This window comes from Tursiops truncatus, chromosome 17 (genome assembly GCF_011762595.2).
Source record: "Tursiops truncatus isolate mTurTru1 chromosome 17, mTurTru1.mat.Y, whole genome shotgun sequence".
Classification (NCBI taxonomy): Eukaryota; Metazoa; Chordata; class Mammalia; order Artiodactyla; family Delphinidae; genus Tursiops; species Tursiops truncatus.
The window spans coordinates 34,104,974-34,127,243 of NC_047050.1; the positions used below are offsets into that span (position 1 = coordinate 34,104,974).

Here is a 22,270-nt window from a genome sequence, read left to right on the forward strand (position 1 = left end):
CTATTGTAAAAAAAAAATACTGCAATGAACACAGGGGTGTGTATATCTTGTCAACATTTTTTAAAGTTAATTAATTTATTTATATTTTATTTTTGGCTGTGTTGTGTCTTCATTGAGGTGAGCGGGGGCTACTCTTCATTGTTGTGCACGGGCTTCTCATTGCAGGGGCTTCTCTTGTTGTGGAGCATGGGATCCAGGCATGCAGGTTTCAGTAGTTGTGGCTCATGGGCTCAGTAGTTATGGCTCACAGGCTCTGGAGAGCAGGCTCAGTAGTTGTGGTTCATGGGCTTAGTTGCTCCATGGCTTGTGGGATCTTCCCGGACCAGGGCTCAAACCCACGTCCCCTGCATTGGCAGGCAGATTCTTAACCACTGTGCCACCAGGGAAGTACCTCTTTTCAACTTTTCAAATTATAGTTTTTTTTCCTTTGGAAAAACATTCAGATGTGGAATTGATAGATCATATGTAGTTCTATTTTTAATTTTTTGAGGCGCATCTATAATATGTTCCATAGTGTCTGTACCAATTTGCATTCCCACCAGCAGTGCACGAGGCCCCCCTTTTCTCTACAACATTACTAACAGTTGTTTATTGTTGCCCTTTTGATAACAGCCATTTTGAAGGGTGGGAGGTGATATCTCATTGTGACTTTGATTTTCATTTCCCTGATGATTAGTGATGTTGAGCATCTTTTCATATGTCTGCTGGCCATTGCTATGTCTTCTTTCAAAAAATGTCTGTTCAGGTCCTCCACGCATTTTTATTGACTTGTTTGTTTTTCTGATGTTGAGGAGTTGTACGAGTTAGTTGTGTATTTTGGATATTAACCCCTTATTAGTTATATCATTTTCAAATATCTTCTCCCATTCAGTAGGCTGCATTTTCATTTTGTTGATAGTTCCCTTCACTGCACAAGTTATTTAGTTTGATGCAGTCCCATTCATTTATTTTTCATTTTGTTTCTCTTGCTGAGGATACAGGTATGAAAAATATTGCTAAGAATGATGTCAAAGAACTTACTGCCTATGTTTTCTTCTAGGAGTTTTATAGTTTTGGGTCTTGCATTTAAGTCCTTAAACAATTTTGATTTTTCTTTATTTTTCTTTTTGGTATATGGTGTTATAAAGTAGTCCAGTTTGATTCTTTTGCATGTAGCTGTTTCCCCAACATTTATTGAAGAAGCTGTCTTTTCTGCCATTGTATATTCTTGTCTCCTTTATCCTAGGTTAATTAATCATGTAAGGGTGAGTTTATTTCTACCTCTCTATTCTGCTCCATGATCTAGCTGTCTGTTTTTGTGCCAGTACAATATTGTTTTGATTACCATAGCTTTGTAGTACATTTTGAATTCAGAGAGCATGACACCTCCAACTTTGTTCTTCTTTCTCAAGATCGTTTAGGTTATTCAGGGTCTTTTGTGTTTAAATACAAATTTTAGAATTATTTATTTTAGCTCTGAGAAAAATACCATTTTTATTTTGATAGAGATTGCACTGAGTCTTTATATTTCCTTGGGTAGTATGGTCATTGTAACAATATTAATTCTTCCAATCATTGAGCAGAGTATATCTTTTCATTTGTGTTATCTTCAGTTCATCAATATCGTACATTTTTCTGACTGTAGTACTTTTACCTCTTTGGTTAGATATATTCCTAGAAATTTTAATCTTTTTGATACAATTGTAATAAATGGGCTTGTTTTCTAAATTTCACTTTCTGATAGTTTGTTGTTAGTATATAGAAACATTGTTAGTGTATAGATTTCTGTATAGTATTTTTTTTATCCTGCAAATTTACTAAGTTCATTTATTAGTTCTAGTAGGTTTTCTGGTGGCATCTTTAGGATTTTCTATATATAGTATCATGTCATCTTCAGTGAAAGTTTTCCTTTTTTCTTTACAATTTGGATTCCCTTTTTGTCTGATTGCTTTGGCTACGATTTCCAATACTATATTGAATAGAAGTTGTGAGTGGGCATCCTTATCTTGCTCTTGATCTTAGAGGAAATACTCTCAGCTTTTCACCATTAAGTATGATGTTAGCTGTGGGTTGTCATATATGGCCTTACTTTGTTGAGGAATATTCCCTTTATATCCACTTTCTGGAGAGTTTTTATCATAAATCGTTGTTGAATTTTGTTAAAAGACTTTTCTGCATCTATGAGATGATTATATGAATTTTATTCTTCAATTTCTTAATGTAGTGTATCACATAGATTGTTTTGATATTGAATCATCCTTACATACCTGGGATAAATACCACTTGATCATGGTGTATGAGTCTTTTGTTGAATTTAGTTTGCTAATACATTGTGAAGGATTTTTGCATCTATGTTCATCAGTGATATTGGCCTGTGATTTTCTTTTTTCAAGGTGTCTTTGGCTGGTTTTGGTATCATGGTGATGCTGGCTTCATAGAATGAGTTCAGAAGCTTAACTTCCTCTGCAATCTTTAGAATAGTTTGAGAAGGATTGGTGTTGATTCTTCTTTAAGTGTTTGCTAGAATTCACCTGTGAAGCCATGTGGTCCTAGACTTTTGTTATTTGGGAGGTTTTTAGTTTTTTTGATTGCTGATTTAATTTTATTACTGGTAATTTGTCTGTTTATATTTTCTATTTTTTCCTGATTCATACTTGGGAGATTGTATGTTTCTAGGAATTTGTCCATTTCTTTTAGGTTTCCCAATTTGTTGGCAAGTATTTGTTCTAGTAATCTCTTAATGGTCCTTTGTATTTCAGTGATGTTAGTTGTATCTTCCCCCCTTTTTTTTTTTCTTCTGATTTTATTGGTTTTATTGATTTGGGCCCTCCTTTTTTTCTTGATGAGTCTGGATTAAGGTTTATCAATTTTGTTTATCTTTTCAAAGAACCAGCTCTTACAAGTTCCCTAGTATTATTGTATTACTGTCAATTTCTCCCTTTATGTTTGTTAATATTTGCTGTATGTATTTAATTGCTCCTATGTTGGGTGTGTATACACTTACATTTGCTATATCTTTTTATTTAATTGATTTTTATCATTATGTAATGTTCTTCTTTGTCTCTTTTTTACAATCTTTGTTTAAAGTCTATTTTGTCTGATGTAAGTACTGCTAACCCAACTATCTTTTCATTTCCATTTGCATGGAATACTTTTTCCATCTCTTCACTTTCAGCAGCTGTATCTTTAGATATGAAGTGTGTCTCTTGTAGACAGCATATACAGGTCTTGTTTTTTTTTTTTTTTAATCTATTAGGCCACTCTCTGTGTTTTCATTAGAGGATTTAGTTCATTTACATTTAAAGTAATTATTGATAGATATGTACTTATTGCCATTTTGTCAATTGTTTGGGGGTTTTGTATAGTTCTTTTTAGTAACTTAGCTCTTTCGCTATTTTCCCTTTTGATTTGATGAATATTTTAATGCTATGTTTGGATTCCTTTCTTATTTGTGTGTGTATATCTCTTTATAGATTTTTGGTTTACAGTTCCCATGGCATTTATATATAATAACCTATATATATCTGTGATTATTTAAACGTGCTGATCTCTTAAGTTGAAACACATTCTAACAACAACACATTTTTACTCCCCCTGCCACATTTAATGTTTTTGACTTCATATTTTATATCCTTTTCTTTTGTAAATCTCTTAACTACTTATTGTGGTTATAAATGATTTTACTACTTTTGTCCTATAACCTTATTACTAGCTGTATAAGTGGTTGATCTACCACCTTTACTGCATATTTTCCTTTACCAATGAGATTTTCTTTTCATAATTTTCATATTTCTAGTTGTGGTCTTTCCTTTTTCACTTAGAAAAGTCCCTTTAACATTTGTTGTAAAGCTAGATTAGTGATGCTGAACTCTTAGGTTTTGCTTGTCTGTAAAACTCTTTATCTCTCCTTCAAATATGAATAATAGCATTGCCGGGTAGAGTCTTCTTGATTGTAAGTTTTTTCTTTCATCACTTTAAATGTATCTTACCACTTGCTTGTGGCCTGAAAAGTTTCTGCTGAAAAGTCAGCTGATAGTCTTATGGGAGTTCCCTTGTGCATAACTAGTTGCTTTTCTCTGGCTGCTTTTAAGATTCTCTTTTTATCTATAATCTTTTGCCATTTAAATTACAGTTTGTCTTGGTGTGGATCTCTTTGAGCTCATTTTGTTTGGGATCCTCTATTCTTACTAGACTTGGATGTCTGTTGTTTTTTCTCAGATTATGGAAGTTTTTAGCCTTTATTTCTTCAAGTAAGTTTTCTTCCTCTGTTTCTCTTTTCCTTCTGGGCCCTCTGTAATGGTAATGTTAGTTACCTTGATGGTGTCCCAGAGGTCTCTTAAACTATTTTCATTTTCTAAAATTATGTTTCCTTTTTTCTGTTCAGCCTTGGTGATTTCCACTACTCTGTCTTCCAGGCACTTATCCATTTCCTCCTGTATCATCTACTCTACTCTTGATTCCCTCCGTGTATTTCTATTTAAGTTATTGTATTCTTCAGCTGTGTTTAGTTTTTTTATCTAACTGAAATTCCTCACTGTGTGCATCCATTCTTCTCCTGAGTTTGTTGAGCCTCTTTATGATTATTAGCTTGAACTCTTTATTGGGTAGTTTGCTTATCTCCACTTTGCTTAGTTCTTCTTCTGGTGTCTTATCTTGTTCCTTCGTTTGGAATATATTCCTCTGTCACCTCATTTTGCCAAATTCTTTGTTTTATTTCTATGTATTAGGTAGGTCAGTTATGTTTCCTGATCTTGAGGAAGTGGACTTCTATAGAAGACATCATATTGGGCCTGGCAAAACACTTGCCTCTGTTCACCAGAGCTATATACTCTAGGCATACCCACTATGTGGGCTGCATGGGCCCTTCTGTTATAGTGGGACCAATTACTATGGGTGTACTGGCAGGTGGGGCTTTTCTCTGGCCCAGTTGGCTACTAGGCCCAGCTTTGTAGTAGCTGATGGGCAGGGCCAGGTCCCAGTGTGGCTAGCTGCATGGTCTGGGGAGTCCCAGGGCTGGTGCCAGTCCACTGTTGGGCAGCATTGGGTTTCAGGGCAGATAGCTGTGTGGTCCAAGGTACCTGGGACTGGGACAGACCAGGTCCTGGGGCAGATGGTGGGAAGAGCTGGGTCTCTTGTGGCTGGCTGCTGGGTTTGTGGTTCCCAGGATGGATGCCAATTTGCTAAAGTACAGGTAAACCCCCAGCACTAATATGCGAGAGGGAGGATTCCAAAATGGTGCTTGCCAGCACCAGTGTCCTTGTGGTAGAGCAGGTTCCTAAAAAAGGTTGCTACCACTCTCTGTGTCCCTAGGGAGAGTTGCAGTTACCTCCTGCCTCTCTGGGAAGCTCTCCAAGATCAGCTGGAGAGTTTGGGTATGACCCAGGATTCTTTTAAATTACTCTTTCACTGTGGATCTCAGATTGTGTGAGATTTTGTTTGTACCCTTTAAGAATGGAGTCTCTGTTGCCTACAGCCCTCCAGGTCTCCTGTATGCAAGCACCACTGGCTTTCAAAGCCAGATGTTCTGGGGGCTCATCTTTCCAGTAAAGAACCCCAGGCTTGGGAGCTCAATGTGGTAGTTGGACCCCTTTCTTCTTGGCAAGAACCTCTGCAATTGTGGTTTTCTTTCTCTTTGTGGGTTGCCTACCTAGGGGTGTGGATCTTGACTATACTGCATCTCCATTTGTCCCACTCATCTCATCGTGGTTCCTTTAGTGGTGGAAAATCTTTTCTTTTAGTCTTCAGATTGTTGCTGTCAATAGTGGCTCTGTAAATTGTTGTAAGTTTGTTGTGCCCATGGGAGGAGGTGAGCTCAGAGTCTCCCTACTTTACCATCTTGGTCACACCTCCCCAAGAGATAGTATTGTTATATATAGATAAACACAAATAAACACTTGTTGAAAAGTGTTGCCTTTGTATAAGGAGAATGAGGGCACAATATGGTGAAGGGGAGAACCTGTTTGTAGAAAAAAGTTTATAGAATTATTTGACTTTTTAACTATATGGATATTTAGCTTTGATTTAAACAGTTAAGTTAAAAACTGAATAAAAGGAAAAACAAACTCCATAGGTGTTCTCAAACTAAACAAAATACTATGGAAGTGTACAAATAAGCATTCTTTCCATTGATAATTTGGGCAATAAAAGAAACTAGTTTTTCTTAAATTACAAATCAAGGTATGATTTTTTACTCAAACTTTTAAATTACAAGAATAAAAAAAGCCCAATGTATTTTCTTTTTTTTTCTGCTTAATAACTTTAAAAATAATTTATTGAAGTATAGTTGATTTACAATGTTGTGTTGGTTTCAGGTGTACAGCAAAATGATTCGGTTATATATATATATATTTTTTTCTTTCTCAGATTCTTTTCCTTTATAGGTTATTACAAAATATTGAGTTTAGTGAGAGGAGGTGAGCTCAAGGTCCTTCTACTCTGCCATGTTCCCCCCTCTTTTCCTTAGTTTCACTTATAATGCCACATTACCAGGTATCTCTAGACCATGTTGCCAAACCATAGTTCTCATAAATTTTCATTTCACTACACTAGAAAATATTTGTGTCTGATCTTTGAAGATGTGTTCCTTGAGGTAAAAGACTGAAGCCCTGACACTGAGGTTAAATATTGTCTTTGTTGTTCAAGACAAGGGCCAACCAAACCAGAAGTCCTGTCGATTCAATGGCCTGGAAAACGATCAAGTCGTCGAGTCCAGAGACACAAAATCTTCTCCCCCAACAGCCCTCAGTTTAATGTCTATGGTGCAGGTAATGAAACTTTGTCATTTTTCTTGAAGTTGACTCAATTGTATCTTCATATTGACTTATTTAAAAAGGACCAAAAGGCAGCTAAAACAATAATAATGGAATGCTTTTCTTACACCGAACAAGTTTGTCTGAAACCAAAGTGGTAAAGGTCTAAGATATTAAGAACTAGGGTGGTGATCCTAATCATCAGTTCTGTCAGAATCCTAGCAGTTGTACTTGGGCAGTACACAGAGACATGTTGGGTAGGGAAGAAAGTGACTCAATCACCTAATATGTGAAAGACTTAAGACCTATAGAAATCATCATCATCTCCAAGCAAAGGAGGTGCCCTTTAGTCTGCACCCTAATCCCAGATCCCCAAGCCTGGTTAAGCATACTCTAAATTCATTTTAGAAAAAGGTTATCGTTTCCTTTCATAACAGGACTAAAATTATAGTGGCTTTTGAAGTGCATAATGTAGTATATGATTGAGACCTCAATAATATTCATTAGGTCATCATATTTTAACCATGTAATTTATATTAATTACTTTAAAATACTTTGAAATATGAAAATTTATGTTGTTAAGTAGGGTAATTTTTATAAAGTATGAATATATATGCATATGTATGTATATATGTATCTGTATGTACCTGCACATATCACTTGAACATGTCATTTTAACATAAATGAATATTTAAATATCTACCATTTCAGAAAATCAATGTATAGATATAGTCTGTATTTACACAGATTGTACTTGAAAGATTTCAGAGTGCTTTCTTGAACACTGTCTTATTTTATCCTAACACCTTATAAGATAGATGTTAGTATCTCCATCTCCCCAGAAAGTAAAGCTATTTGTCTAGGGGTAATGGATCATTAGTCATTTTTTACAGTGAAACAACCTCAAAATCTCAGTGATTACAACTGGAAATATTTGGTTCTTTTCTCTCATGGGTCTATGTTTGACTGTGATTTGAGTGATCTCAGCTGGATGTGGCTCCAGCTTGTAGGTTGGATTCAGCTCTACTCCTCATGTAGCTTCTTAGGATCAGGGACTACTTGGGGCAATATCTTCTCCTGGTCAGTATCAAAAGTACAGGAAAAATCATGAAGCTCATTTAGAACCACTGTAGGAGTGGCCACGATGGTGGAATAGGAAGACACTGAGCTCACCTTCTCCCATGGTCACATCAGAATTACAACTATTTACAGAGCAACTATTGATGAGAAGGACAAGAAGACTAGCAGAAAAGATATTCCACAACTAGATACATTAAAAGGAATCACAACAAGATGGGTAGGAGGGGCAGAGAAGTGGTATGGTCAAGATCCATATACCTAAGAGGGTGACCCACAAATGAAATGATAACTACAATCACAGAGCTTCTCCACAAGTGAGCAAGGGGTTCAAACCCCACATCAGGGTCTACAGCTTGGGGTTCTGCACCAGGAAATCAAACCCCCAGACATTTGACTTTGAAGGCCAGGAGGGTTCACCTTGGGGAGAGCCAGAAGGCTGTAGGATATAGAGACTCCACTCTTAAAATGTGCACAAAAATTCTCACATGCTCTGGGATACAGGTAAGAAGTAGTGACTTGAAAAGAGAATGAGTCAGACCTACCTGCTGATCTTGGAGAGCTTCCTGGAGAGGCAGGAAGCAACTGTAACTCATCCTGGGGACACAGACACTGGTGGCAGCTATTTTGGGGAGCTCATTCTACCACAAGGACACTAATGATGGCAGGCACCACTTTGGAATCCTTCTTCTAGCTAATTAGTGCTGAGACCTGTCCCTGCCCACCAGCTTGTGAGCACTAGAATTAAGACGCCTCAAGACAAGCAGCTAGTCAGGTGGGGACACAGGCTCACCCACCAGCAAGCTGGTTGACTTAAGAATCCCTGAGTCTACAGTGGCTCCAGGACCCAATCCTACTCACCAGAGGGCTCAGGACCTGGCCTCACCCACCAAAGCACTGGCACTAGCCTCAAGAAATCACAGGGCCCCACAGTCTGCCATTGGGACCCAACCTCATCCACAGTGGGTTGACACCAAATCTGGGAAAACCCCCCCACCAGGGGTCTGCAGCCAGAGACCCTGAGACATAGTTCTACTGACCAATGGGCTGGCACTAGCCCTAGGACTAGCCTCACCCACCATTGAGCAGGCACCAGCCCCAGGATCCCCTGGGACTTAGACCCGCCCACCAACAAGCCTACACATCAACTCTGGTACCCTCAGGACCCAGAATTCAGAGACCCTGGAACCCGAGTCTGCCCACCAGTGAGCTGGAATTAGGATTGGTATGCTCAAGGCCTCATTGCAGCCCACTAGTAAGCTGACTCCAACCCTTTAGGCCTCAGCTCTGAGACACCAGCTCTGAGACACCTTGAACCCCTCAGCCAGCTGCCCTGGGATCCAGCCCCACTCACGAGCAGGCTGACACCAGCTTTGGGACATCCTGGACCCTGCAGCAAGCCATGTCTGGAACTTGCCTCATACACGAGTAGGGCAAGACTAGATCTGGCACCTGTGGCCCTACAGCCACCCACCCCAGCACCAAGATCCACCTGCCACTGGTCCAGCACTAGCCCCAGGAATCCCAGGACACTGTGGTCAGCCATGTCATGACCAGCCCTTGCCCACAAGTAGTTGGCATCCTCTGCCCAAGGCAAGGCCTGGCAATCAACCAGACAGGGGCTAGCCACACCAACTAGATCAGCCACAGTAGTCAGTCAGCCAAAATGGAAGGACCCGCACAACACAAAAAGGGGGCACTCCTAAAGCATGTAGCTCTGGTGACCATAGAGGAGTGCACCACAGGTACACATAGGACATCTCCTACAAAAGGACACCTCTTCAAAGTCAAGAAATGTAACAAACCTCCCAAATACTTAGAAATAAAAACAGCAAATTGGGCAAAATGAGGTGATAGAGGAATTAGTCCCAAATGAAGGACCAAGATAAAACTCCAGAAGAAGAACTAAGTGAAGTGGAGGTTAGTGATGTATCTGATAAAGAGTTCAAGTTAATTATCATAGAGATGTTCAAAGAACCTGAGAGAAGAGTTTGGATAAACAAAACAGAGGGAAATGTCAGAAGTCAGAAGTTTTTACGAAGAGATAGAAATGTCAGAAGTTTTTACAAAGAGATAGAAAATGTAAAGAAGAACCAAACAGAGATGAAGTATACAAAACTGAAATTAAAAATGCACTAGAAGGAATTAAAAATGCACTAGAAGGAATCAACAATAAATTGGATACTACAGAGGAACAAATCAGCAAGCTGGAAGACAGAGTAGTGAAATCACTCAAGCTGAATGGAAGAAAGGAAAAAAAAGAAATAGAACTATTTATGAGACCACTGGGACTACATCAAGTGTACTAATATTTGAATTATAGGGGTCCCAGAAGACAATAGAGAGAGAGAAAGAGAAAAGAAATAGAACTATTTATGAGACCACTGGGACTACATCAAGTGTACTAATATTTGCATTATAGGGGTCCCAGAAGACAACAGAGAGAGAGAAAGAGAAAGAGGCAGAGAACATAGTTGAACACAGTACTGACACCTTCCCTAATTTGGGAAAGGAAACAGTAATTCAGGTCCAGGAATGACTGAAAGTTCCAAACAGGTTCAACCCAAAGTGACACACTGAGAAGCATTATAATAAAATGGCAAAAATTAAAGATGAAGAGACAATATTAAAAGCAGTAAGGGAAAAGCAACAAATTACATATAAGGGAACTCCCATAGGCTATCAGCTTACTTATCAGCAGAAACTCTTCTGGCCAGGAAAAGTGACATGATACATTTAAAGTGATGAAAGGGGAAAACCTGTAAACAAGAATACTCTATACAGCAAAGCTTTCATTCAGATTTGAAGAAGAGATCAAAAGTTTTACAACAAGAAAAAGCTAAAAGACAGCATCACCACCAAGCCAGCTTCACAAGAAATGTTAAAGGGACTTTTCTAAGCAGAAAAGAAAAAGCCACAACTAGAAATATGAAAATTATGAAAGGAGAAATCTCATTAGTAAAGGGAAATATGTAGTAAGATAATAAATCAACCACATATAAAGCTAGTAGGAAGGTTAATGGATAAAAGTAGTAAAATCATCTATATCCACAATAGTTAGGGGATATAAAATACAAAAATGTAAAATATGATGTCAAAAACATTAAATGCGGGCATGGGAGTAAAAATGCAGAGTTGTTAAAATGGGTTTGAACTTAAAAGATTAACAACTTTTAATAGTCACGGATATATATATATATATATATATATATATATATATGACTATTTAAAGTCACGGATATATATATATATATATATATATATATATATATATATATATCCATGACTATTTAAAGTCACCTATATATATATATATATCAATATATCAGTGTATATATATATATATATATAAAACTCATGGTAACCACAAGCCAAAAATCTATAATAGATGTACACACAAAAAAAGAGAAAGGAATACAAACATAACATTAAAGATCAAATCACAAGGGAAGTCATCAAATCATAAGGGAAGGGAGCAAAAAAAAGAAGTAAGGAACAAAAAAGAACTTTAAAAATCCCAAAACAATTGACAAAATGGCAATAAGTACACACCGATTGATAATCTCTTTAAATGTCAATAACTAAGTGCTCCAATCAAAAGGCATAGAATGGCTGCTTGGAAACCAAAACAAGATCCATAGGTATGCTGCCTATAAGAGACTCACTTTAGATCTAAAGACACAGACAGACTGAAAATGAGGGGATGGAAAAAAGATATTCCATGCAAAAGAAAATGCAAAAAAACCTAGGGTAGCAATACTTATATTAGACAAAGTATGCTTCAAAACAAAGACTGTAAAAAGAGAAAAAGGACATTACATAATGATCAAGGGATCAATCCCAGAAGAAGATATAACAAAAGTAAATATATATAAACCCAACGTAGGACACCTAAATATGTAAAGCAAATATTAACAGACATAAAGGGAGAAATTGATGATAACACAATAATACTAAGGGATGACTTAAACACCCTATTTACATCAATGGACAGATTATCCAAACAGAAAATCAATAAGGAAACACTGACCTTAAACAACACCTTAGACAAGATGGATTTAACAGATGTATATATGGGACATTCCATCCAAAAGCAGCAGATTACACATTCTTTTCAAGGGCACATGGAACATTCTCCAGGATAGATCACATGCTAGGCCAGAAAATAAGTCTCAGTAAATTTAGGAAGACTGAAATAATATTAAGCAACTTTTCAACCACAATGCTATGAGACTAGAAATCAAGAAAAAAAAGTGCAAATAAACACAAACACATAGAGGCTAAAGAATATGCCTATAAAAAAACAATGGGTTGCTGGAAAAATCAAAGAAGAAATCAAAAAATAAATGGAGACAAATTAAAATGGAAACACAATGATCAAAAATCTATGGAATGCAGCAGCAGCAGTTCTAAGAGGAAGTTTATAGCAATACAAGCTTACCTGAGGGAACAAGAAAAATCTCACATAAATAACCTTACCTTACACCTAAAGGACTAGGAAAGGAAGAAAAGACAAAACCTGAATTTATTAGAAGGAAAGAAATCATAAAGATCAGAGAGGAAATAAATAAAACTGAGACTTAAAAACAGTAAAAAAAAAAAAAACAAAACACCAAAAACAAAAGACCAATGAAAGCAAGAGCAGGTTCTTTGAAAAGATAAACAAAATTGATAAACCTTTACCAAGACTCATCAAGGAAAAGAGAGAGGACCCAAATCATTAAAATCAGAAATAAAACAGAAGTTATAACCAACACCAGAGAAATACAAAGGATCATAAGAGGTTACCATGAACAATTATATGCCAATAAAATGGACAATGTAGAAGAAATGAACATATTCAGAAGAAACAGAAAATATGAACAGACCAAATACCAGGAATGAAATTGAGACAGTAATAAAACTGCCCCCAAGAAACAAAAGTCCAGGAGCAGTTATCCTCACAGATGAATTCTACCAAATATTTAGAAAAGAGTTACCACCTATTCTTCTCAAGATATTCCAAAAAATTGCAGAGGAAGGGGCACTTTCAAACTCATTCTGTGAGGCCAGCATCACCCTGATACCAAAACCTGAAAAGATATCACACACAAAAAGAAACCTTCAGGCCAATATGAACATAAATGTAAAAATCCTCAATAAAATGTTAGCAAACAAATTGAGCAATACATGAAAGGAATCATGAGCCATGATCAAGTAATATATTTATCCCAAGGATGCAAGCATGCTTCAATATCTGCAAAACAATCTATGTCATACATTATATTAAGAAACTAAAGAATAAAATTCATATAATCATCTCAATAACTGCAGAAAAGTTTTTGACAAAATTCAACATCCATTTATGATAAAAACTCTCCAGAAAGTGGGTATAGAGGGAACATTTCTCAACAAAACAAAGGCCGTATATGACAACCCACATCATACTCAAAACAAAGGCCATATATTACAATCTACATCATACTCAGTGGGGAGAAGCTGAAAGCATTTCCTCTAAGATGAGGGGCAAGACAAGGATGCCCACTCTCACGACTTCTCTTTAACGTAGTATTGGAAGTCCTAGTCACAGAAATCAGACTAAAAAAAGAAATAAAAGGAATGCATACTGAAAAGGAAGAAGTAAAACTGTCAATATTTGAAGATGATATGACACTATACATAAGAAATCCTAAAGACACCACCAAAAAGCTACCAGAACTCAACAATGAATTTGGTAAGGTTTCAGGTTACAAAACGAATATACAGAAATCTGTTGCATTGCTATACACTAAAAACATAGTATCAGAATAGAAATTATGAAAACAATTCCCTTTATGGTTCCATCAAAAAGAGTAAAATGCCTAGGAATAAATCTAACTAAGGAGGTACAAGACCTGTACTTCAAAAACTGACGAAAGTAATTGAAGATGAGACAAACAGATGGATAGACATTTCTCCAAAAAAGATATACAGATTGCCAACAAACACATGAAAGGATGCTCAACATCACTAATCATTGGATAAATGCAAATAAAAACCACAATGGGGTATCACCTCACACCAGTCAGAATGTCCATCATCAAAAATCTACAAACAATAAATGCTGGAGAGGGTGTGGAGAAGAGGGAACCTTCTTGTACTGTTGGTGGGAATGTAAATTGATAAAGCCACTATGGAAAACAGTATGGAGGTTCTTTAACAAACTAAAAATAGAACTACCATATGACCCAGCAATCCCACTACTGGGCATATACCCTGAGAAAACCATAATTCAATATTCATAGAAGCATTCATAGAAGCATTATTAGAAGCATTCATAGAAGCATTATTTACAATAGTCAAGATATGGAAGCAAACCAAGTGTCCATCAACAGATGAATGGATAAAGAAGATGTGATATATATATATATATATATACACATACACACACATATGTATGTATACAATGGAGTATGACTCAGCCATTAAAAAGAATGAAATATTGCCATTTGCAACAACATGGATGGACCTGGAGTGAAATAAGTCAGAAAGAGAAAGACAAATACTAAATATTATCACTTGTATGTGGAATATAAAAAATTAAACATGGGATATATGTTTATGTATAGCTGATTCACTTTGTTATACAGCAGAAACTAACACACCATTTAAAAGCAATTATACTCCAATAAAGATGTTTAAAGAAAATTAAACCATAGATTGTTCTTTCCATTTTTCATTTAGAAAACAGTATTAAGCCCAAAATATCCTTTTATGGGACTTTGTTGTGATAGCTGCCTTAAATTCTTTTAGGAGCAACCTAGAATGGAAAGATGTTAACTACTTTGCAAATTAAAATATAAACATAAACTTTGTTTACATATTTATAATATTTTATTGTAAAAGCACTCATTTTTAGTAGCCACTTCTTTGTGGCAATGCTACTGCTTCTTTTTGCATCATAATTTATTTGGTGGGCTTTGAGAGGAGCTTCACTGAAGACGGCAGGTGGAGAAGTGAATTCTAATGTAAAGTACTACCCCCTTATAATTTAGGTCTTATCTTCCTAACATTCAAAGCTAAAACAAGGTTTTATAGTCTTAAATTCAATCACATTCTTCTATCAGGAAATATTAAAAACTATTACTTCAGCAAATGTCTGTGAAAATATTTTGAGCAAGCTGCCATAAGGATACACAAGGATACCAGGATGTTTGTGCAGGGGCTCACACCACAACTTATTCCTTCTTGCCTTTGCATAATAACATATATAACAGCAACAATAATAGCAGCAGAACTTACATAATGTTTATCCTGCTGTTAGATAGAGATGTGTGTGTGTATACACAGACATATTAAAAATACTAGGGGGCTTCCCTGGTGGAAGTGGTTGAGAGTCCGCCTGCCGATGCAGGGGACCCGGGTTCGTGCCCCGGTCTGGGAAGATCCCACGTGCCGCGGAGCGGCTGGGCCTATGAGCCATGGTCGCTGAGCCTGCGCGTCCGGAGCCTGTGCTCCGCAACGGGGAGGCCACAGCAGTGAGAGGCCCGCATACCGCAAAATAAATAAATAAATAAAAATAAAAAAATAAAAATACTACATACATAGTACATGTATGTTTGTGTGTGTATATATACACATATGTATGTATGCATATGTGTATATATACACAATCCTCACAGTGAGGCTTGTGATATTATTATGCCCATTTAAAAATAAGAAAAGTGAGACCAGAGATGTTAAGTAATTTGACCAAAATCAGCGGGCTCCAGAGTTTGTACTCTTCACTCCTATGCCATGAACATAGTGTCCACTCAGGTTAGTCCCTAGGGAAGGAGATACCAGCTACCTTGCTCTTCTACTTCTTTTTGATTAATAATTTATCCCTTGCTGTGTTCATGGCTATGATTTCCCTGGCTCCTGCCACTGCCCCAGAAGTAAGTTTAGAATTGTTTCTTGGTGCTTTCCTTTTTCTAAAAGAAAAATCAGCTACATTATGTGGTGGTAAAAATGGCTCAGCAGGATCTGTTCTTTTGAATATCAAAGGCCAGTGTAGGCAACAACATAAAAAAAATAGACATAAAAATGAACCCACTGGGATACATGGATCTATGGAAATCAATAACTTAGAAAGAACTCATGTGAATCTATCTATATACATAAATATAAATATATATATATATTTAAATGTGGTGATTAGCCAGTGACACTGTGTTCTTCCTTCAGGGTAAAAGAAAAGCTCTGAGACACCAAAGCATTCCTGCTCTGTCTAGAGTTTAATATATTGCCCTCATGGTTTTCCCCTCAAGGCTTATTAGAAGAAGATAACCAGTGGATGACCCAGATAAACAGACTCCAGAAATTAATTGATAGACTGGAAAAGAAGGTGAGTACTTCCTTTTCTTTCTTCTCCCTCTTAGTTTTCAGTAGATTATGACTCATTATTCCTTATTCCCCCAATATTCATGTCTGCCTGGATAGAATAGCAACCAGGATCTCCGTTATACTGCTTGATAGTTATTTGGGATTTTTGTTAAAGCAAATATAATGTTAATTCTCATTCCCCCAATGCCAATCCCTAATTATAGTTAAAATAGTATATAGGGTTTAAAGTTAAATAAATCTACTGCATGGTCTGACTTTTAGGTTATCAATCATGTAAGGTAACAGTGTGCTTGAATGATGCAAATGGCAGCTCTTGGGAATGACCTGGTTGATGTCTTGGGAATGTTTCAAAGTGATTCAGGGAAATGGCTGTGTGGTACACTAAAAGATGATATTGTACACTCAACTTCTAGAAATTAGCATCTTAACTGATGATTTTTAGCATGAAAACTACCAAGTTAGCAAGCAAGTTAAGATATGATGAAGAGTTCTTCAGAACTATATTTTATGTTTCCAGTTATTGTATTTTTATTGACTAATTCAATTAACACCAAGTAGTCCTGATATTATAGTTATATTCCTCTTAAGCAGCTTTAATGGAAGAAGCTGCTTTTGTTAATCAGTAAGAATATGTGTTTTCTGTGCATGCCAAGCACGAAAGAAGGAACCTTTATGCTTGAGAGAGAGTTTCTGACTTTGAAGGACCCAGAGTCTACCCGTAAAAATATTCTATATTCATAAAATGAGTTAACAGATTTTTAAAAGTATGCAGTTGCACAAAACCAAGCTCATTGTTAATGCTCAGTAAATACTTAGTGACTGACTGAGACATGCCAAAGGAATGGAGCATATACTAAAATTTACAGTTGCTAACCTGAAGGAATGATCACTGCAAGCTGGGAAGGACCACTTGTGTCAGGAAGGGCTTAAGGGGCCTTTAGAAATGATGACAATTAGGAATTTTGAGTGCAAGTAACAGAAATTACCTCTTTAATAAAAAGGAAATCTCTAGAAGGAAATGAGAGTGTTCACAAATCAACAGACAGTCTAGAGATCTAGACTTAGGAAGTCAGTAGACAAGATAAGTCTAGAGATGTAGGTAAGCAAGAAATACTCACCAGTCTCTCAGGTTGTCTCCACTGTAATAAATGAGTTTCAACAATTTCCAGTCTATGGACATTCTGCTCAAGATTCCACTTTCCAGGAGGGAGAGTCTGGTTTGTCTTGTTACGGTTGCATGCAGGTCTCTTAGATAAGGAAGGAGAGAAAACCTTGGTTAACAGTCAAGTATTAAAATGAGATGAGATCATTCACTGAAGGAAATTGTATTGTCACTAAAATCAGAATAAATGTTAGTCAGCTAACAAACTAATAAGTATTTGCTATGGGAAAATAAATTTTTAGTAAACAGAGAGCAGTTGGAGAGGGCATTTAGGTAAGGTGATGGCATGAGCAAAGGTTAAGTAGACCAACCTGGTTAGAGTCTTCCATTTAGGGACATAGTGACAAATAAGATTATATGAAAGGGTGGGGCTGAATTATGGATGGCCTTAAATAACAGACTAAGGAATTTGGACTTGATCTTGGAGACAACAGGAGGCATTTATTATTTTTCAACAGATAAGTGACATAATAAAAAAGATCCTTTAGATAGAAAATTGGACAGCAAGAATATGAAATGGATTCAAACAAGAAGATTCAAAGTCAGAGCTACCAAAGCCAGCTATAACAGTGACATTAAAGGGCAGGCTGTATACCTGAGCCCACTGGGATCAAGTATAGTAAAAGATGGGCCTGGACTAAGTGACTAAAAAGAAAATGGCAGATTTGAAAGACTTGAGGTGAAATTAACAGGACCGTTGAATGGGTATGATGTGTAAAAGGGTAGTTTCAAATAGGAGTCTGAGGATTTGAGCCCAAGTGTCTGAGACAATTATACCACTAACAGACAAGGGAGAGACAGTGAGAGATAATTGGTGAGGTAAAGTGAGGAGGTGAACTGGTTTATTAAATTTCAAGATATAATAGGATATCTAAGTAGAAATATCCAGTTAGATTAGTATTTAAGAAGCCAGGACAACAGATTGAGATCTTGAGAGCCATCTCCCAGAGGTGAAACCTCATGTCCTAAGGATGGGTAAGGTCTCTGAAATGGAGATTCTGTACAAAGAAGAACCACATCTAGAGGAAACAACTTTGGAGAGTTCCAGTCCCTCTGCCACCACATCACTGTTCACTAAATTTAAACTGACCACTTATGGGGACAAATAACGTAAACTAAGAGTTTGCTGCAAGTCAACTTTCCTCCTTTCTAATTTCATTAATTGATGTGTGAATTGAGATTAAAATGCTTGATAATAAAAATAGTGGCCATACAAATTAGTTTTCCAATGGTGGAAGTCTTGGAAATGCAGGACCCTATTTAAAAACCAAACCTTGTTAAAACATAAAGATTCAGTTGTTAAATAAGTTTGGATTCATTTAAAGAATACAAATACCTCTTTTTAAAATGGTTTGGAAGTCCTTGGCAAAGCTCTTTCTTCTGGTGTCATAAATGTATGTCATTCTTTTTAAAGGGGTAGCTCAAACACAGGTCATGGCTTTTTTTCCAACTTAAAATCAAAGTATTGTCATGTCTCCTTCTTTTCTAGGCTTTTTTCTCCCTTCATTCCTATGAAAGCATTTCATTATGAGAACAGTGGCTGAGAGGTTTGCTGAAAGTACAATGTGATGGTCTTAAACATGGGGCTCCAGCTGTGTGGGGCTCAGCATGATCTGTCTTAATGAAAGGAGAAGCAGTACAAGTTGGGTTTTTTTCTACAACTTGTTCTGTACTATGCTGAATTAGGTTTTTAGAGGAAAAACTTCCAATTGACAAACAGAAGCTAAGTGCATATTATATTTTACTGATGGCTGTCTTGCCTTCTCAGTTGTTAGCACTAGGTTTGATCTCCACATTAAAAGGAAATGTACTTACAGTGGAAGCCATACTGTCTTTTCTCACCACGAAGTATCTATGATAAATCTTTCCTGCACTGTAAACCAAGCCCAATACCATTTATGTGGGGGAAAAATAACCTTTGAAATTTCTACAAGTCTCTTCAGACATTCCTTTTTTCCACTTCAGCCTCTCTGAGTATTTATGGGATATATTGAGATTATATCTCATGTTTTGCTTGAACTCTGCAGAAACCAGTGTTCAATGCTTAAACAAAACAACAACAAAGTCCCTTTAATCTTCATGAAGTCTTAAGTGTACCATCAGATCACAGGATATCCATATTTAAAGGGATATAATTAAGGATGTCACACTCATACAACTTGTTTTAAGTTTTTTACCTTAGATTAAAGAAAGTAGAACTGAAAAGTGTGCCTGAGTTGTTATTAGGGAAACAGCAGTCAAAGAGATCACTATTGTTACAGTTTCTATATGCAGAGTACTTTTAAAGATTCAATTCACATCTATATGCATTATATGTTTGTCTTCACAGAAGAGCTAGGATTTAAATGGGCATTCATTCAGCCACTTGTTTATTCAACTAACATTTTTTGAGTACCCACTTTATGCAAGGTACTATTCTGACAGTGAGAATATAGCAGTGATCAAAACAGGTAAGGTCCTTGGTCTCTGGAGAGACAGACAAACCCCAAGTAAACAAATTCATGAAATGAAGTAATTTCGGATAGTGTAAAGTACTATGAAGAAAATGTAGGACAATGTGATGAAGATGGAGGGTTGGATACTTAAAGTGAGTAATCTGAGAAGGTCACTTTAAGGATGTGATATTTGAGTTGAAGTTAGAAAAATAAGGAAGAGCCAACTAGAGGAAAACCTAGGGATAGAGAATATAAGGCAGTGGAAATAGTAAAAGTGAATTGCAGAGAAGTTAAATAACTTGCATAAAGTTCACCCACAAGAGAACTGCATAGCTAGAGCTATGTAGCTCTGTTATTAACAGGCTTATACTATTTCAAGCAGTCTGGATTTCTATAACTTTCTATTTATTTCTTATCTATTTGAAGGAATTATTGTGCATAATCCTCACTTGTTTTCCAGTTTTGAGAAATAATTGACATACATCACTATTTAAATTTAAAGCATACAGCATGATGGCTTTATTTACATATAAGGTGAAATAATTACCACAATACGTTCGTTAACATCCATCTTCTCATACAGGTACAATAAAAAGGAAAGGAAGAAAAAAAGAAGGGAAAAATGTTTATCTTCTTAGGATTTACTCTTTTAACTTTCTTACATGCCATACAGCAGTGTTAACTATAGTCATCATGTTGTAACATTACATCGTTAATACTTATTTATCTTATAGCTGGAAGAAGTTTGTACCTTTTGACTATCTTCATCCTATTCCCCTCCTCCCACTCTCTACCTCTGGTAACCAAAAATCTGATCTCTTTTTCTATGAGTTTGGGGTTTTTGTTTTTATTTTTTTTAGATTCCACATATAAATTAAATCATACAGTACAGTATTTGTCTTTCTCTGTCTTATTTCTCTTAGCAAAATATCTTCAAGGCTCATCCCTGTGGTCACAAATGGTAGGATTTCCTTGTTTTTTGTGGCTGAATAATATTCCATTATATATGTATGTATATATATATATATACATATATATATATATCACATGTTCTTTATCCATTCACCCATCGATGGACAATTAGGTTGTTTCCATGTCTTGGCCTCTATAAATAATGCTGGTATGAACATAGGGGTGCAGATATCTTTTCAACGTAGTGTTTTCATTACCTTTGAATATACTTCAGAAATGGAATTGCTAGATCATATGGTAGTTCAGTATTTAATTTTTTGAGGAACGTGAGAAAGCCATACTGCTTTCCATAGTGGATGCACCAATTTACAATCTACCAATAATGCACAAGCATTCCCTTTTTCCACATTCTTGCCATCATGTTATCTCTTGTTTTTTTTTATGATGGTCATTCGAATAGACATGAGTGATATCTCAGTGTGGTTTTACTTTGCTTTTCCTTAATGAGTAGTGATGTTGATCATCTTTTCATGTACATGTTGACCTTTCATATATCTTCTTTGGAGAAATGTCTATTCAGGTCCTTTGCCCACTTTTTTTTTTTTTTTTTGCTATTGAATTATATGAGTTCTTTATGTATTTTGAACGTTAACCCTTATCAGATATATGGTTTTCAAATATTTTGTTCCCATTCCAAAGTTTGTCTTTTCACTTTATTGATTTATTTTCCTGTTGTTGTTGTTTACTGTGCAGAAGCTTTTTAGTTTGATGTAATCCCACTTGTTTATTTTTTATTTATTTGTTTGTGCTTCAGGTGACATATCCAAAAATCATTACCAAGAATCATGTCAGGGAGCTTTATTACTATGTTTTCTTCTAGGAGTTTCATGGTTTCAGGTCTTACATTTAAATCCTTAGTCCATTTTGAGTTAATTTTGTGAGTGGTGTAAGATATGGGTCCAATTTCATTCTTTTACATGTGAATATCCAACTATCCCAGAATCATTTATTAAAAAGACTTTCTTTTCTCCACTGAGTTTTCTTCCCTATTAAATATTAGTGGATTGTATATGCTTGGTCTTATTTCTGGGCTCTCAATTCTATTCCATCAGTCTTTTGTGTGTTATTATGCTAGTAGCATACTGTTTGATGGCTTTAGCTTTATAGTATTGCTTGAAATCAGGAAGTATGATCTCTCCTGCTCTTTTCTTCTTTCTCAGCATTTCTTTGGCTATTCAGCGTTTTTTGTGGTTCATATAACTTTTAAGAGTGTTTTTTCTACCTCTGTAAAAGATGCCATTGGAATATGGATAGGGATTTTATTGAATCTATAGATGGCTTTTGGTAGTATTGACATTTTAACAATATTAATTCTTCCAATTCAGGAATACAGAATACCCTTCTACTTATTTGTATTTTTGTATGTTCTTTGATTTCTTTCATCAATGTCTTTCAGCCTTCACAGTAGAGAAATTTCACTTGCTTAGTTAAATGTATTCCTAAGTATTTTTTTATGCTGTTGTAAATAGGATTGATTTCTTTATTTTTTTTCAGAAAATTCACTGTAGGCATATAGAAATGCTACTGATTTTTGTATGTTAATTTCATATCTT

At 36.1% G+C, this 22,270-nt stretch overlaps 1 protein-coding gene across 2 annotated transcripts in view; it reads left to right on the forward strand.

Annotated features, from left to right (window-relative positions):
* NECAB1 (N-terminal EF-hand calcium binding protein 1) overlaps positions 1–22,270 on the forward strand; it is a 279,084-nt gene that overhangs the window by 209,980 nt on the left and 46,834 nt on the right. For both annotated transcript variants that reach the window (XM_019925422.2, XM_073794583.1), the window contains exons 7-8: positions 6,622–6,743; positions 16,073–16,149. In XM_019925422.2, the coding sequence (XP_019780981.1) occupies positions 6,622–6,743; positions 16,073–16,149 (199 nt within the window). The remainder of the gene's footprint in view (positions 1–6,621; positions 6,744–16,072; positions 16,150–22,270) is intronic.